An 18,053-nucleotide genomic window follows, 5' to 3' on the forward strand; every position below is an offset into this window, starting at 1 on the left:
TATAGCAGGGGAAAATAATATTCTACCACAGATAATTCTTTATAGAAGTATCCTTCTGAGGGTATGTCTACACTACCCCCCTAGTTCGAACTAGTGGGGGTAATGTAGTCATACGGAGTTGCAAATGAATCCCAGGATTTGAATTTCCCGGGCTTCATTTGCATAAAGCCGGCCGGCGCCATTTTTAAATGCTGGCTAGTTCGGACTGCGTGCCGCGCGGCTACACGCGGCACGAACTAGCTAGTTCGGATTAGGCTTCCTATTCGAACTAGCTGTACGCCTCGTAGGAACTACGCCTCGAGTGTAGACATACCCTGAGGGAGTGAGGCTATGACCTACTTTTAGCAAGTATGGCCATTTTGTCCATTTACCTGTACCTTAGTGTTCTCCTATTCCTGGCACCATATGGTCTCACATTTTCAGTCTGTGTTCCCAGTTCCATTAGAAAAATGAGAAGTTGTTGGGGTTTTGAAAGAGGACCTTTTTTATTTCCTTGAAAGAGATTTTATTTATCAACCTCTGCTGAAGGATGAATTTTAAATTTAAAAAATTAACAGCAAAAATGAGACTGCATCCTAAGTACTTATTTTCAAAAGTAACCCACCGAATGCTTTTGCCTGATAGAGAGATGTGGAAAAAGGGGGAATTTCGTATATACATGTAGTGGAATATAAGGAAGTCAAGAAGTAGTGGAAATCTGGAACACAGGAGAGAGGGGGAAAATGTGGCACACAACTGTGTTTTTTTGTACTGCTTTAGAAGAAAAAACAGGAAGCAGTAAGAGTGGTTTGTGGCATTTTGCACCTGAATGGTGCAAAGTAGCCAGAGCACACTAGTACATCTGGCCAGAAAAGTTAAAATAAAAAAATAGATTTATTATTACTTTGTACCATCAGACTATTAAAAATACCATATGTAATATTCTCTTTCAATTTCTTGTTTTTGTTTTAATATTTAGTTAAAAAAAACAGAAAATGGCATAACAATTATATTATGTGCAATAGGGTAGAATACATTACACAGATATTATGGCTATATCAAAACAAAGTGTTATAAACCAAGGAAATTCACATTTAAGAAGAAACTGAAACGAAATCCATATGCTCAGGTATGGAAACATGCAATTAGAACGTCTAAGCAACTTTATCTTTGCCCTGCAGTGAAAGCAAAAGGGAAAATAAAAAATAGTAACATATAATTAAAATCAGTTTAATCTAATCAGTGACAACAAATATTAAAATACCTCAATTATAATCATATAGCTATTGCATGGTGTCATAACAACATGGAATTAAGGTTGTTTTTATGTCCTAACTGTACAATTCCATGCTTTAACTTGTTTAGATGTCTTTTATGTTTAACTTTACCTCTGAATTTCCTGTATTTACAGTGCTTGGTTTGGGGATAATTACAATAGTTCTATAATTACAATAGTCCTATAATATATTTTATATTTAATTACTGATAATCTCAATTTTAACCCTCTTTTATGTATAAAAGTCTCAGAGGGGTAGCCTGTGTTAATCTGTGACAAAAAAGACTTAAAAAACAACAATGGTCCTGTAGCACTTTAGAGGCTAACCAAAAAATATGTAGATAGTATCATGAGCTTTCGTGGGCACAACCTGCTTCTTCAGATGACAAATATGGAGCAAGAGGCACAGAGGTTCAAATATAAAGCAAAAGAAGAGGGGAGAGAAAAACCTGTCAATTTAAGTGTCCATGCTAAACAAGGCTAATAGAATGGGCTGTGAGTGCCCGATACTTAGCTTTTGGTGTCATCTGAGTATTGAATATAACAGCCCATCCAGTTCTTGTCTTTGTTCAAGTCATGAGAAATAGTGTCAAATTTGCATATGAAGACCAGTTTTGCTGACTTTCTAGTTGATTCCTGAAATTACTTTGTAATTACTGTCATAACTTTGTAAGAAAATAGCCTTCTTTAAATCCATTAAAAAGTGGGTTGTGCCCATAAAATCTTGTGATACTATCTATATCAGGATTTCTATAGCTCATATAGTATCATGATCGCTATCAGGCATTCTTAAAACTGAGCTATCTAAGTGCCCTCCCTCTAGCCAGGCAGCTCTGTGCATGACAACCCGGAGCCTCCAGGCAGGGCTCATTAAGCAGCCATACTGCTGCACAGCTTAGAGGAAACCTTGGTTATATTGTGAGGAAACTACAATCCTACTCATTTAGTAGACTTCAGGACTCTAGATTGTTGATCAATACAGAAAAGTCTATTCTCTCTCCAGTTCATAAGAGTAGTCATTGAACCATGGTTGGTCTTTAAGGTTCAATTAGAAGTCTATTCTCTATCCCAACACTATACATAGCACTATGGGAGGAAAGCTATAGTCTCTAAGGTGCTACAGGACCATTGTAGTTTAAGTCTCTTTAATGAAGTTTTTTTTCCAGGAATTATATATTAAATACTGTATCTATCTTTGTGCAGGTGCTTCTATGACCCTCATCAACATAGTATTTGAATTTCCAAGCACTTGTAATAGGCTTATACAAATAATGTTTGCCTTTAATGGATGTATCTCATTATCATTTACTTTATTATTATAAATATGGGTGGTGTTAAAAGAATAAAACTCTTCATATGTAACTTACTGAAATGCTTCTTCACCCATTGCATAATCTGGAAAGTATTTCCTCAAAATATTGGGGAGGAGAACAGCTTAACAGGATTCAGTAAAGACTTAGACATGTATACGAATAATAAGGGCATCCATAGTTACATTAGAAAGGAAAATATGTATAAGAAATAGAAACCCTTATGCTCCAGGATTTAGGGAAAGACAGATCCATGTAGATTTGCATAATCTCCTATCAGTGGGTTTAGTTAGAACCACAGGCACCTTTTCGTAAGAAGGGGCAAACCCTACATCTCTCAGTGGAAAAAATCCATTAAAACTGCTAGTTAGCTGGGACTACTTTTGCTTATGACAGCTATGTTTCTCTTAGAGAAAAACCCTGCATTTTGAACTAAATATTCCACCTCAGGTATTTTGAATGGGCACATAAGAATGCCCTTTTTTGTTTCTCTAGCTGGTGGAGCAGAGGTTTTGTAAACAGAACTTTGGTGAACTACATCAACTCTGCTTAAATAGTTGCTATTTTAAAGGTAGACAGATACAAAAATCCCTATAGAATAGACAAATTATATGAAAAAGTGATTGGCATGTGTATGGCTGGCAAAATAAAACGGCTGAAGGTTTCTTGTTTATGTTGAAACTAAAGTCATTTCATTATTGATATTGACACCTAGTTTCAATGTTCCTTCATTATGATGATGCATATAGCACCTCTAACATCAAAGCACATTTGACAATTTGAATGGACTTCTTGCTAAAGAATATAATTTTCCGATTACCCTCCCTACCCACATTAATTGGAGAGTGTTTCAGTTTATTGAAAGCCACATCCTGTAATCCTTACTCATATAAAACACTTGTTGAAAATTGGAGTTTTGCCTGAATAACTGCAGGCTACATTCTGCTCTCAGTTAACTGCTAAAAATCCAGAGGAACTATATTCATCTTAAGTAGAATTACTCTGGATTATCACCAAGCATAGAAAGCAGACTTTGGTTCTAAGTAAAGAGTGCAGGATTTGACTCCATATTATGTAAATAAGATTTGTCATACTGAATTTATGAGCTGCTAAAGATACTGTAATTTGCTTCATTTTATAATGGGTTCCTTGCTTCATACTTAAAATATGTATGTTCAGGGTATGTAACATATTACAGATGCTTAGCTATTGTCTGAAAAATATTTCAGTATGCATTTTCATTCAGTCTCTTAACAAATGGTAGCCAGCATATATAATGATTTTCTATATCCCACCCCTGGTGTCTTGGCATTGCTTTTATTATGTCTGCAGTGTCAGTGTACTGAAATACTGCAATACATTCCTCTTCCATTGTAACTTCACCCATTTTTTTTAATATAATAAAATATCATCATAAAAATTCTTTAATGGGGAACTTTCCACGTTATGTTATCAAGCCATTAGCTAAATAATAGATGGAGGTTTTTTTACTTAAGCAGATTTAAAAGCAACTCTTATTGTTTAAATTCTAGAAGAACTGAAAAGACATCAGTCCTGTTTAATGACAAAATTCTAAGTAGGATTGTGAATAGAAAAAAAGAAAGCTAATCTTTAAACGTAAGCTTCTGGTGTATGTTAAGGATTTATAATACAGGACTTAGCTAAAGATAATTAACAAATCATATAAGCCCTCATCAATGTCTAAACATGGCTAGAGAAAGTAAAATTTCAGTCTGTTATCTATAAAGGGAATACTAATGCCTATAATTGGTCATTGTCTGACCCTTATATATTGCTGTCCTGATAACTCACTCAGCCTGAAAGCTAATTCTGTGTTTTCTGTAAAATCTTTCAGTGGTGTTATCAGGGAGAGTGCGTACCTTTTGGCACTTGGCCCCAGAGCATAGATGGGGGTTGGGGTCCGTGGTCAATATGGGGAGAGTGCAGCAGGACCTGCGGGGGAGGAGTCTCCTCATCCATAAGACACTGTGACAGTCCAGCGTAAGTAGCTAAAGTAAGCCGGAGCCAACAAAAAGACACATTTGGAAATTATTCAAAATTGTGGTTTCACGTATTATCTGTAAAAATGTTTCACTAGTGTGCCAATACTTGTCTCAAAAAGAGTAGACAGAAAGAGCTATGCAGGAGAAGTTTGTTAAATATTGTTTCACATTTTTAAATGTATACGTTATACACATACTGTAAAGAAAGTCAGGCTTTATAGTTAGCAGTAACCAGAAAAACTTTATTCCACAAACCTGTTTATGTAAAATTAATTTGTCTATGCCTTAGATATACTTCATCTTTTTGAAATATTATCTGTGATGTTCATATAGAATGTAAAATAACTATTGCTATTTATATATCTTAAAAAGAACACAGAATATTTTAAAGTTTAGTAATATAAAGGGTTACATACAATCACAGTTAATAAAAATTAGTGCCCAAGTAATACATTTTCCATGTCACATCTGATACTAATCGTTTCCTGAGCTGTCACTCGCCATTTACTCTTTATATGGCTTTACTCCTCTCCTCAACTGCTTCTATCTGTAAGCCAAGAAAGCTTTCTTCTTCAACCACTACTCTTGTCATTTACAATTATGTCCTTCCTTGATAGTCCTATCACAGACCCATATGCAAGAATTTCTGTGTGGGGGGAGGTACTTTTTTTGTAAATTTGGACCACAAGGGTATGAATGCACCCCGATGGTCCCCCAAGTAAGTGGGGTAATCAGTCCCAGCCTTCTCCCAGCTGCTCAGAGCATGGAGGAGGGAGACTCGGGCAGCATGCTTCTCCTGCCTTCCGCTGGCTGGCTGGAGAATCCATATTTGGGGAACTATGAGATGTGCTTTTGCACCCTTTGCAGCCTCCTGTGTACAGGCCTGTGTCATCTCTGTCTGCTTATTTCTGCCTAATCCTCATTCCAGAAAAGGTCTGTCAGGCGGGCATTCTTCTTTCCCTTGTCACCACCTCTCATTCTAAGTTGGGAGCTTCTCTTTGCCCCTACTGTTGCTGTTTTTCTGAATAGGCTCCCCTTGCTTTTTCTACTGCTGCTTGCTCTTTTCAGGTTTATTACACCTCCTCATTATGGCTACAGTTATCTGGCTGGGACACTTCTCCTTGTCGTGTCCTTATTCACCCCCAACACTACTCTCATAAAACTGAATTCTTCTCAGTACACCATGACATAAATATATGATTTTCAGACAACGTTATTTGAGTAAGTGTGATATAAAATACCCATGAAATGATCATTTGTTAAATAAAGTTTCTACAGGTTGAACTTCTCTAATCCAGTCTCTCTGGTCCAGCAACATCTGTGGTCCAGCATAATTTTAGTTAGCTGGATGTCTACTTATCATGGGTGTGGCCAAGTTTCCTGCAGTCCCATAAAGTTTGTTTATAGTCATTAGTCTGGGCTCTCCGTGTACTGTGCTATTATGTAGCTCTAATTTGCCCCTAAATGTCTTCTAAGAGCCCAGTAAGCAGTAAACGTGTTGGTAGTACTGCTAGATAACATTGATCTCCCATGATCTGGCAAATTCTCTGGTTTGGCACCAGTCAGGTCACGAGGGTGCCGGACTGGAGAGGTTTAACCTGAAGTTACTTATAGATATTTAACTATTTTTAAAATAAAATGGAATGCAAAGATTTTTTTCTTACCTGCTTTTAACTTGATTATCATCAGCAGTTGTGTGATGCCTGACTAAACTCCCTTCAAAGTCTACATAGACTTTCCTTGGACTTCAGAGAAAGATTGATAGGGTCTTGATGACTCTGGGCACGTTGAGGGCCAATTTCTGTTCAGTCACAGTAATGTAAATCAGGACTGACAATGTGGCATCAATGGACTTACTCCAGATTCACAACTGTAATTTAGATCAGGATCATGTAATTGGTCTTAAACGAATGTAGCTTTAGCTACTGACATCATAATATGACAAAATCTACAGATTTAATATTTGAAATTAATGCATAATGTTTGCCCACTATTCATTATAATTTTGAAAGGAAAGCGTGGATAAACAGGACAAATATATTTTAATTGTATTTTTATTGTATACAGTTTAATTCTCTAGTTTGTGGAGCTATGCAAAATACATAAATATTGTGTAAAGGTAGGATTTTCAAAAGTGTTCTGCAGTTCTTTATTTCTGCTCCCATTAAAGTCCATGTTCAAATTCTCTTTTGAAGTACTTTTGAAAGTCCTACTATAAATTGTACATATATAATTGTATTTATTTACATCCTATATGTACAATATAAAGCCATGTATATACTAACATAGCACATAAATGTTCTTTCAGACCTTCTGGTGGAGGGAAATACTGTCTTGGAGAAAGGAAACGATATCGGTCCTGCAACACGGATGTGAGTAGAACTGTATTCAGCTACAACAATTAATCAACTGTCAGTTTTTTCTTTCTGGAATCAATGGACAAGATTTCTTTTACCGCACTGCACCTTTTAATAGTGGGTGGGAACTGTGGTTCAGCTTGCTGAGAAAGAGGGAATAGTGCTTTATGGTCAGGAGGAGAGTGAGGTTCAGAAGATGTTGGAAAAGGAGGTGTTGCTGATTCATCTCCAGGGACTAGAAGGGCTAGGGAGCTCAGAAGGGGCAAGCCTGGTGGGCAAAGCTCCTTTTCCCTCAAATAGGCAGAGCAACATCCACCCTTACTCTTCTTGGAGTGGCAAAATACCAGGTTTAGTCTAGGAGGGCTGGAAAGGAATTTTTCCCTTACCACCACATTGGCTTAGGGAATTTGTACCTTCCTCATGGCTTCAGGGAGTGCTTTGTTATGGTAAGGAAGGAAGAAAGTTAGGCTATGAAGTTGCAACTTGTTATGTAAGCGTGGAGTGGATGTCCAGTGCAGATACTGTACAGGAAATATATACAGGATAAAGGGGTTAGTAAACGTCTAAAAAGGAACTGGTTAAAGGAGTGGAATATGTGGGGGATGTTCTGGGCTCCTACAAATGGTAAGGCCAGGAGCTAACCCCCCCTTTCTTTGCCCACCATAACCCTTATTTGAGAGGGGAGGGATGGTAAGATCCTAGCAATGGATTGGTTGGGGAATCTGGATGTAAAAGTTCTGGTGAAAGCCACCCCCCCCCCCCGTGGGTAGTTAATAAATGATCATGGAGTTACCTGCACTGTACACATCATCTGCCAGGTAGTCCCAGATATCTAATAATGAATTTGTGGCCTGATTAAAACCATATCAAATGCCTACCTCCTGTCCTTATTTGAAATAGCTGGACTACTAATTCAACTCCACAGACTTCAGTGGAGTTACAGATGTTGCATTTTCACTCAGTCTACATATAGTATGGATACTTGACCTGAACAGTCTGATGTCATGTCAAGAGCTTAGACAAATAAATATTTGAATAAGCAGCTGGCATCTTTTATAACAAAAGGTTATTCTGAATAATTGTTCTTATCCCAGCCTCATCGAAAGTCATCCACAGAAACTGTTCTTGAATACTTGCGTTTTTTACTTGGACTCAACTATCGTGTGGATTATTGCTCTTCTTAGTTAATATATATTAAGTAAAATCCATAAGTGACATTTCAATCTTCAGTGAAATTATAACAGGGATGAACTTGTCCAAGAGAAAAAGATACAGCAGATTACTTTACCACTTAGAAATACAGACATTCTAAATGAATGGAAAACGTTTTAACACTTCTTACACAAAACCTTCATGACTTTCAATGTCATACTGTCAACACTGAGAGGATAATAAATTGCATTATCTCCAGCAAATACTGAAATGTGATGCACAACTAGAGTCAACTAGTCAAAAACTTCTCAGCTAAACTTTTTGATATAGAAAACGCCTTTGTGACAAAATAAAAATGCTTGCAAAATTTAGAAAAAATTCAAAATAAAATTTTTATTTAATTCAGTGAGATGAGGTGGTGGAACAACTTTCCATTAATTGCTTACGTGTGAGTCCAGGGTAAATTAAGGGTGCATTAAATGAGTAGGTTTCAGAGTTTCTTCACAAAATGACCAAGGTTATCTCTAAGATGTGCAGCAATACGTCCCAACAGCTACTTAAGTCAGAGGCTCGGGGCTGCTGCACATGGAGCTGCCTAGCTGGCGGAAGATCACTTCTCCCTCAGCTATAGCAGAAGTTCCCTGATGAGGACAAAGTAGCTATTCTCTCCCAGCTGGTACAGACATGTTTCCTTCCGACAGGGTGGGAGAGACACTCTGTTCAGCCCTCAGAAGGGAGCTGCTGCTGTAGCTGAGGGAGAAGTGTCCCTCCCCAGCCAGACAGCTCCAAGCATGGAAGCCCTGAGCCCCTGTCTGGGTGGGGCTCATTAAACAATTGTGGGGCTGTACTGAATGTCTTCAGTTATGCTGAAACAGAGATGTATCAAAATTAGTTAACTCTGTAAGAAAATTTCACGTTTCTTCTTCAAGGAGTGTCTCTTTGGATGACCCATTTTAAGGTGTACTGGGTGCCATTGTACACCTCGTTGGAGGTTTTTGGTAGCAGTGCCCTCCAGTGGGCTGTGCATATGGAGCAGATGGCATGTGTGGTGCCGCTACTACACATGCACAGCAACCATCCCCTCTGCCACTGCCAGCATTGGTCAGAACTATTGTGCTCTCTCAATTTTTTTTCTCTGTTGCTCTTGTAGTGTAGCTTAGTTACTTGTTATTCATAGTTTTCATTGTGTAATAATTAGAAAAAGTTAATGTTCATAAAAAAAAAAAAGAGGTTTTTCTTCCCTTTTTCCTTGTCAAGGCCACTGGTTTTTGCCTTAGCAATCTCTTCTCCCTGGGATGCCAGGTTTCCCAGGCTTCAAGCACTTCCTTTTCTACAGGCTCTCGATTCCTGTTTCAGATGAGCACTCAGTGGCTGTGTCTACACTGGCCACTTATTCCAGAAAAGCAGCCGCTTTTCCGGAATAACTTGCCAGCTGTCAACACTGGCCGCTTGCTTTTCCGGAAAAGCAATGACGATCTAATGTAAAATCGTCATTTTTTTCCGGAAAAACTATGCTGCTCCCGTTCAGGCAAAAGTCCTTTTCCGGAAAAACTGTTCTGGAAAAGGGCCAGTGTAGACAGCATAGTAGCTTTTTTCCGCAAAAAAGCCCAGATCGTGAAAATGACTGTCGGGGCTTTTTTGCGGAAAAGCGCGTCTACATTGGCCACGGACGCTTTTCTGAAAAAAGTGCTTTTCCAGAAAAGCATCCTGCCAATGTAGACGCGCTTTTTCCAGAAATACTTATAAAGGAAAACTGTTCCGTTTTAAGCATTTCCGGAAAAGGGTGCCAGTGTAGACGTAGCCAGTGTGTCCAGTGCCTGGGCCAAGCACGCACCACAGCTCAGTGCCAACACTGCAAGCAGTTGATGGCCCAGAAACAGAAAGCCAAGGAGCTACAACTCAAGTTGATCTCCCTGGAAAATATAGTAAGACCTTCCTCTGACCCTGAGCACTTCACCCCACCTTGGCAGCCCTCCACAGTGGCTATGTCTGAGAAGGTAGCCTCATCCGTCTCCGCTGTTAGAGACTCTTCCATAGACCAGCCCAGGATGAGGTCTCATTCCTCAAGTAAGGGTGACTCTTCCTCAAAAAAACAGAAGCAAGTACCTAAAATACTGTCTTTACTGATCCAGTCTAGTGCACCAGAAAGGGAGGTACTGAGACTGTCAAAATCTAATGGTTCCCGAGGGTATGAGGACCTCACAAAAGCAGATGCCAAGGTACTGGAGAAGCCTAAGTCCAAGATGGCACCTTTGACACCACCTGCCTCTGACTCAGCACCAACGAAGGCTAAGTCAGAAACACCTTACGTAGACATTCCATCAACACTGAAAAAAGCTAAGGCACACACCGCATCATCGGTACCCACGCTGCCTCTGGTACCGAGAAACATAAACAACCACTGCCTACTGCTCAGTTGGCAACGTCCGCACCAGAGATAGCCGCGGTATCACCATCTACACTACCGGTGGTGCCAACAATGCCAGCACCGCTCCTATTAACAACAGCTGAGGAGCTCAGAGGGTCGTCCATACTAACCACCCCATTATTTGTCACTGATAGTATGCCCACTTCCAAAAGGTTTACCTTATCCACTCCTATGGGCTCGGCACTGCTATTATTGAGTGATGAGGATGATGAACCTCTCATCGGTGCCCATACTCCAAGGCACTCGTCTCCTAAACAACCTCAACTGCAACAGTAGCAGAAATGCAGCAACCAGCACCTCAATGGCAACCACCTCAATGGCTCCCACCTCCAATACCTATGCCAGCCAAAGACTTACAGGCTACCTTGAAGATGTTTGGTATCCACATTCCTGCAATAAAACACAAACAGGGAAGAAGCTTCTCTCAGAGGTACAGACCCACACCTTTTAGCCAAGCACAAAGGCAATTTAATAATAAAAGACGGTAATGCCAGAGCAGGAGGAAGCAAACTAACAAGCAAGGAGGAAAAAATTATAGGCAGGTGTGTTAGACCAAGCTGGATGAGCAAGCATCTCAGAGAGGTGATTAAGAAAAAGCAGAAAGCATATAAGGAGTGGAAAATGGGAGGGATCAGTAAAGAAAGCTACCTTATTGAGGTTAGAGCATGTAGGGATAAAGTGAGAAAGGCTAAAAGTCAGGTAGAGTTGGACCTTGCAAAGGGAATTAAAACCAATAGTAAAAGGTTTTATAGCCATATAAATAGGAAAAAAAAACAAAAAAAGAAAAAGTAGGACCACTAATTACTAAGGATGGAGTGGAGGTTAAGGATAATCTAGGAATGGCCCAATATTTGAACAAATACTTTGCTTTAGTTTTTAATGAGGCTAATGAAGATCTTAGGGATAATGGTAAATTAACAAATGAGACTGAGGATAAGGAGGTAGATATTACCATATCCGAGGTGAAAGCAAAACTTGAGCAGCTTAATGGTAGTAAATCGGGGGGCCCAGATGGTCTTCATCCAAGAATATTAAAGGAACTGGCACATGAACTTGCAAGTCCATTAGCAAACATTTTTAATAAATCTCTAAACTCAGGGGTTGTACCATTTGATTGGAGAATTGCTAATATAGTTCCGATTTTTAAGAAAGGGGGAAAAAAAAGCGACCCGGGTAACTATAGGCCTGTTAGTTTGACATCTGTAGTATGTAAGATCCTGGAAAAAATTTTGAAGGAGAAAGTAGTTAGAGACATTGAGGCTAATGGCAATCGGGACAAATTACAACATGGTTTTACAAAAGGTAGATCGTGCCAAACCAACCTGAACTCCTTTTTTGAGAAAGTAACAGATTTTTTTAGATAAAGGAAATGCAGTGGATCTAATCTACCTCGACTTTAGTAAGGCATTTGATACAGTACCACATGGGGAATTATTGGTTAAATTGGAAAAGATAGGGATTAATATGAAAGTTGAGAGGTGGATAAGCAACTGGTTAAAGGGGAGACTACAGCGGGTCATACTGAAAGGTGAACTGTCAGGTTGGAGGAAGGTTACTAGCGGAGTTCCTCAGGGATCAGTTTTGGGGCCAATTTTATTTAATCTTTTTATTGCTGATCTTGGCACCAAAAGTGGAAGTGCCCTAATAAAATTTGCAGATGACACAAAGTTGGGAGCTATTGCCAATTCAGAAAAGGATCGGGATATCATACAGGAAGATCTGGATGATCTTGTAAATTGGAGTGATAGCAATAGGATGAAATTTAATAGTGAGAAGTGTAAGGTTATGCATTTAGGGATTAATAACAAGAATTTTAGTTATAAGCTGGGGACACATCAGTTGGAAGTAACGGAGGAGGAGAAGGACCTCGGAGTCCTGGTTGATTATAGAATGACTATGAGCCGCCATTGTGACATGGCCGTGAAAAAGGCTAATATGATCTTGGGATGTATTAGGCGAGGTATTTCCAATAGGGATAAGGAGGTGTTAGTGCCATTATACAAGGCATTGGTGAGACCTCGTTTGGAATACTGTGTGCAGTTCTGGTCTCCCATGTTTAAGAAGGATGAATTCAGACTGGAACAGGTAGAAAGAAGGGCTACTAGGATGATCCGAGGAATGGAAAACCTGTCTTGTGGAAGGAGACTCAAGGAGCTTGGCTTGTTTACTTTAACCAAAAGAAGGCTGAGGGGGGACATGATTGCACTTTTTAAATATATTAGAGGGATAAATACCAGGGAGGGAGAGGAATTATTTAAGTTTAATACCAATGTGGACACAAGAACAAATGGATATAAGTTGGCTAGTACGAAGTTTAGACTTGAGATTAGACGAAGGTTTCTAACCATTAGAGGAGTGAAGTTCTGGAACAGCCTTCCAAGGGAAGTAGTGGGGGCAAAAGATCTATCTGGTTTCAAGATTAAACTAGATGGGTTTATGAAGGGGATGGTTTGATGAGATAACATGATCTTGGTAACTAATTGACCATTCATTATCAGTGGGAAATAGGTCAATGGAGGGATGATAGGAGTTACTATAGAGAACTTTCTGGGTGTCTGGCTGATGAGTCTTGCCCACATGCTCAGGGTTTAGCTGATTGCCATATTTGGGGTCAGGAAGGAATTTTCCTCCAGGGTAGATTGGCAGAGGCCCTGGAGGTTTTTCGCCTTCCTCTGTAGCATGGGGTATAGATCACAGCTAGAGGATTCTCTGCATCTTGGGGTCTTCAAAGTATTTGAAGGCTTCAATATCTGAGATATAGGTGAGAGGATTATTCTAGGAGGGGTGGGTGAGATTTTGTGGCCTGCACTGTGCAGGGGGTCAGACTAGATGATCATAATGGTCCCTTCTGACCTTAAAGTCTATGAGTCTATGAGGAGGATCTTGAAGGATCCTGCTTCTTTTACTTGGAGGTTGGGGGAACAGTAGGAGCTTTTGTCCAGCAGGGAGGAGGATCTTGAAGAGCTCACCTGCCAGGACTTGAGGCTTCAGCAGAAGTAGGGCTGAAACCCTGAGCCCTAGCTCCTGACAGGTTGCTCTGGCTCTCAAACTTCTGAAAATTGTCATATGTGGCTTGGCCGTGGAATAGAACATTGTTGGCCTGGAACTTAGGCAGGATCAGTTCATATATGAAGAACAGCTAGTTGAAGCTGACCCCAAGCCAAACAGAGTTTTTGCTGATGGGCACAGGAAAGTTGTTGACATGTTTGCAGCACAGTGCAGTCTTCTTTGGTTGAAGATACACATCCACAATTGGTCAATTCATTTGGAAGTTAAGGAATGCCCTTGGATTCCTTGCTGACACTAAACTCACACAGCAGTCAGTATCCATGAGTAACACTTTCCACCACCTGAAGTTAGTTAGGAGACTCCATCCTATCCTGGCCGATGATGGCTTCATCAACTTTCGGCAGCACTTCAGCAATGCAATATAGCTGGGTATGAAGCCTTCAGTGTTTAGGAAACACCAACTTGTACAAAATGCTGCAACACTTCTGCTTAGCAGCAGAGACTACCACAACCATATCTGTTTTCTGCTCCCTCCCTGCCTACACTGGCTTCCCACAGATTTATCAGATTAAACTCAAGGGCTACGTCTACACTGGCATGATTTTTCACAAATGCTTTTAACGGAAAAGTTTTCTGTTAAAAGCATTTGCGGAAAAGAGCGTCTAGATTGGCACGGACACTTTTCCGCAAAAGCACTTTTTGCAGAAAAGCATCCGTACCAATCTAGACGCACTTTGTACAAAAAAGCCCCGATCGCCATTTTTGCGATCGGGGCGTTTTTGCGCAAAACCAATCTGAGCTGTCTGCACTGGCCCTTTTGCGCAAAAGCTTTTGCACAAAAGGACTTTTGCCCAAATGGGAGCAGCATAGTATTTCCGCAAGAAGCACTGATTTCTTACATGAGATAGTCAGTGTTCTTGCGGAAATTCAAGTGGCCAGTGTAGACAGCTGGCAAGTTTTTCCGGAAAAACTTGCCAATCTAGACACAGCCAATGTTTTCATCCTTATTTTCAAGACACTGAATGACTTGAGCCCACAACATCTAAAAGATTAACTAAAGATATGGGATGAAAATTATCTTCAGTAACACTGCTCTTCTGGTACAATGGAACTTTCTACAATATGGATGAAGTTTGTGTTGGAGAAAAAGCTTTGGGGGGCCAGTCCAAACTATAGAATGCATTCCCACGAGACCATTGGCAGTGAGTATTCTAGGAGGGGAAAGCATTGCCTTCCGAAACTGCCAGCCTCCTTCCTTCCAAATAAGATGTAAGAAGATTAAGGTCTTAAGTACATCTTCCTTGACATCGAACCAGGCATTCGTATCTGATGCAATATACAAGTCTGTTTTCAGTTCTTTCCTGGATCTTAATCTATTGCTACTCATCAATTGTAAAGTCTTTTAAATTAGAGGAGGTTTCGTGATTGCTTTTTCTCTGTCCTAATTTCAGCTCTTCGTTTACTCAGTATCCTGGCCTTTTCATTCGTGCTGACATCTTCAGTCTGGAATTAGTGTCTATTGTTTCTCTCACAATGCAAATTAAGGCCCAACTCTAGTTTATTTTTGATCCTAGAATTCAGACCACTGATAATCATTGGCTAGAATGCCTCTGGTAAAAAGCCTAGCATTCTTTAAGTTTAATTTCTACCTATCTTTATTCTGCTTTGCAGTTAAATACTCTTTTACCAAACATATCCAAATCTTGTATTTCACGGTATCTTTTCACCATATTCAAGTCTAAGTTTAAGGGGTGAATGGGATGAAGTAATGAGTCTTCATTAAATTCTCATCTTTTCTCACTGGCACCCTCAGAAGTATGTTGTGTAATAAAGTAACTCTTTGATATGCAGACTAAAATTTTCAATATATCTAAAATATAAATCTGATATCTGCATGAAGGTACAGTCCCTTTATTATTATTGTGATGATCTGTAATTATAACCAGAAGTTTACAATCTCTTTTTAAAAATTTTAATAGAATCCCCTTTTATCTCAACACCAAATAATATTTCAGAGGGATCGTCTGATGGACAATATGTTAAACAGTTTATCTCCTAAAAGATTCCCAGTTCACTTGTGTTTTTCAATGTAAATGTAAGTAGAATTATTCTAATGATATTACTATAAAGCAGATATAATTTTGTTCAGGCTTACAGCAATTTAGATTGCATTAAGCTATAATTCTGGTAATCATTTGTTATGTAGGAATTTCTTTAAGGTTAGAAACTAAAATTCCTTAGACTTGCAGATTGTTTCAAGATTTATGATGGACCTTATTGCTAGTCAGTTTTTGAAAAGAGAGGAATGTTTGATTAATTGTAAACATTGTCTGCAAAACTGTCATTTGTATGAAACATTCGTTAGTATCCTCTCCTTTCTGTTGGGATTTTGTGTATTGTCAGCATTCATTACCCCTCAAGTAATTTTAAAAAGTATTACTCCTTAAAGTCCTAGTATTCATAAACAAAAAAAGCTGCTTTGACTTAATTTTTCATTCAGAAATGAAATAATGTTTCTGCCCTTTTCTTTGACCAGTTTCATTCTTTGCAATCAGCTTACTCAACTCCTACTAGACATATCCTTTAGAGACTTTCAGAACAATATTTGACTTTTCAATTGAGAAGACATCTGTTAATAGAAACATTGTGATCTGCAGAAAAGAGCTAATGAGTACTGGAAACAAAAAAGTAATAGAACACAGTGAACAAATGCATTTCCTATCACCAAACATTTCAGTAATTATTATAAAATATATACTTTTCTTAAGCCTCAGGAGTTTTAATCAAAAATGTATTTATAAAGTGTTATGAAAAATTAATTCCACATGACAGTTCAGTTAATTCACTGAGCGATTAAAAATTGTGCAGGACATTAGGAAGTTTAAATCCTCTGTATTCCTGAAACACAAAAGTTCTTTCTTTTTTTTTCTTTTTTTCTTTTTGCATAAGTGATAAGAAAAAATAGATGCATATAGGTTCTTGTTCTCCCAGTAATAAAAAGAGCCATGTTTTCTGGAGCTGAAAGGGGATTCTATTAAAATTTTTAAGAAGGCTGATTGGAAAAGAGAACATTGAAAGCCTATATATAGTATAATCCATATCTTTCCTTCCATATTCAAGATTTCTGACAATTCATGTTAGAAACACAAGTCCATAGTCAATAATCCTAACTTAAATACAATAATGATACATGCATACTAGTAGGACAATCATATTCAACAAATCATAACTTTTCCATTGATACTTCACATGACCCATTTTGTACAAAATGCATCATAATGTTGCCATAATCATATCATCATAATATCAGTGTGGAGCATATGGGGTGCAGTGTCAGAGTCTCTGTGTTCAAATGGAGCCAGGACCAATCAAGCCAGCATATCTTTTATACTCCAAGTGGTCAGCAACCTATAGCTCACTTAGGAGCCAAATAAGGTTCATGGCTCGAGCTCATCCCCCATTCAGTCCCCTCACAATGGGGAGCCCGTGCTGGCGATCCAGCCTCACACTCCTTTCAATGGGGAACCCGCTCTGGCAATACAGCCTCACGACCCTTGCAAGATTGGAGCCACTGCCAGCTTCCTGTGGGGTAGGAGAAGTGGAGAAAGCCCTGATATTTGCTGTGATTGGGGGAAAAAGCCGGAGCCACAAATGCCCTGTGCATGCTCTCCCCTTTCTCTTCTTCCGTAGCTGAAGGAACAAAGCAGTGACAGGCGCACTGTCTACAGGCTTTTCCTACTGCTCTATTAGCCGGAATCCCTCCAGTGGAGCAGTGAGCAGCAATACCTGGGACAGAAAGCCCAATAGCAGTCCAGAGAGTTTGAGTGTTTGTTCATTCCTTTTTGGAGAGTGTCGAATTTTAACATGAATGACAGTTCAGAGGATTCCCTTTCAAGTGCAGATGTAAAAGGTCCACAAAACAGATATCAGACAAGATCACAAAGAAAAAACAGTTTCTTGCCATTTTAACCAGAAAGGACACTCTCAATGACTTAACCACCTGCATTCTGCTACAAAGACCTTTTACATCTGTGATAGAAATGTAGCCGTGTTAGTCTGGGGTAGTTGAAGCAAAATGCAGGACAATGTAGCACTTTAAAGACTAACAAGATGGTTTATTAGGTGATGAGCTTTCGTGGGCCAGACCCACTTCCTCAGATCAAATAGTGGAAGAAAGTAGTCACAACCATATATACCAAAGGATACATCTGCACTTGAAAGGGAATCCTCTGAACTGTCATTCATGTTAAAATTCGACACTCTCCAAAAAGGAATGAAGAAACACTCAAGCTATCTTACCCATTACCAAGAGAGCTTCCCCAATTATCACCTCTAATACCATTAACTCACAAACATCCCACTCTCCCCACCTCTAATATCATCAATTCACAGACACTTACCTTCCTTCCTTCCCCTCCCCCCTGCATCCCCCTCCTGTTCTGAAATGTGATTTGTCCTTTTCATATGTGTTCATTTTTTTTAATTGTATCCCTTGGTATACATGGTTGTGACTATTTTCTTCCACTATTTGATCTGAGG

General features: G+C 39.3%; 1 protein-coding gene across 6 annotated transcripts in view; it reads left to right on the forward strand.

The window, feature by feature from the left end:
- Positions 1-18,053, forward strand: part of ADAMTS6 (ADAM metallopeptidase with thrombospondin type 1 motif 6) — a 380,566-nt gene that overhangs the window by 249,116 nt on the left and 113,397 nt on the right. For 4 of the 6 annotated variants that reach the window (XM_075932396.1, XM_006117000.4, XM_006117001.4 and 1 more), the window contains 2 exons: positions 4,421-4,566; positions 6,877-6,940. In XM_075932396.1, the coding sequence (XP_075788511.1) occupies positions 4,421-4,566; positions 6,877-6,940 (210 nt within the window). The remainder of the gene's footprint in view (positions 1-4,420; positions 4,567-6,876; positions 6,941-18,053) is intronic. The other 2 variants (XM_075932394.1, XM_075932395.1) reach the window with 1 other exon arrangement.

The sequence above is a fragment of the Pelodiscus sinensis genome, chromosome 6, assembly GCF_049634645.1.
Source record: "Pelodiscus sinensis isolate JC-2024 chromosome 6, ASM4963464v1, whole genome shotgun sequence".
NCBI classification, from domain to species: Eukaryota; Metazoa; Chordata; order Testudines; family Trionychidae; genus Pelodiscus; species Pelodiscus sinensis.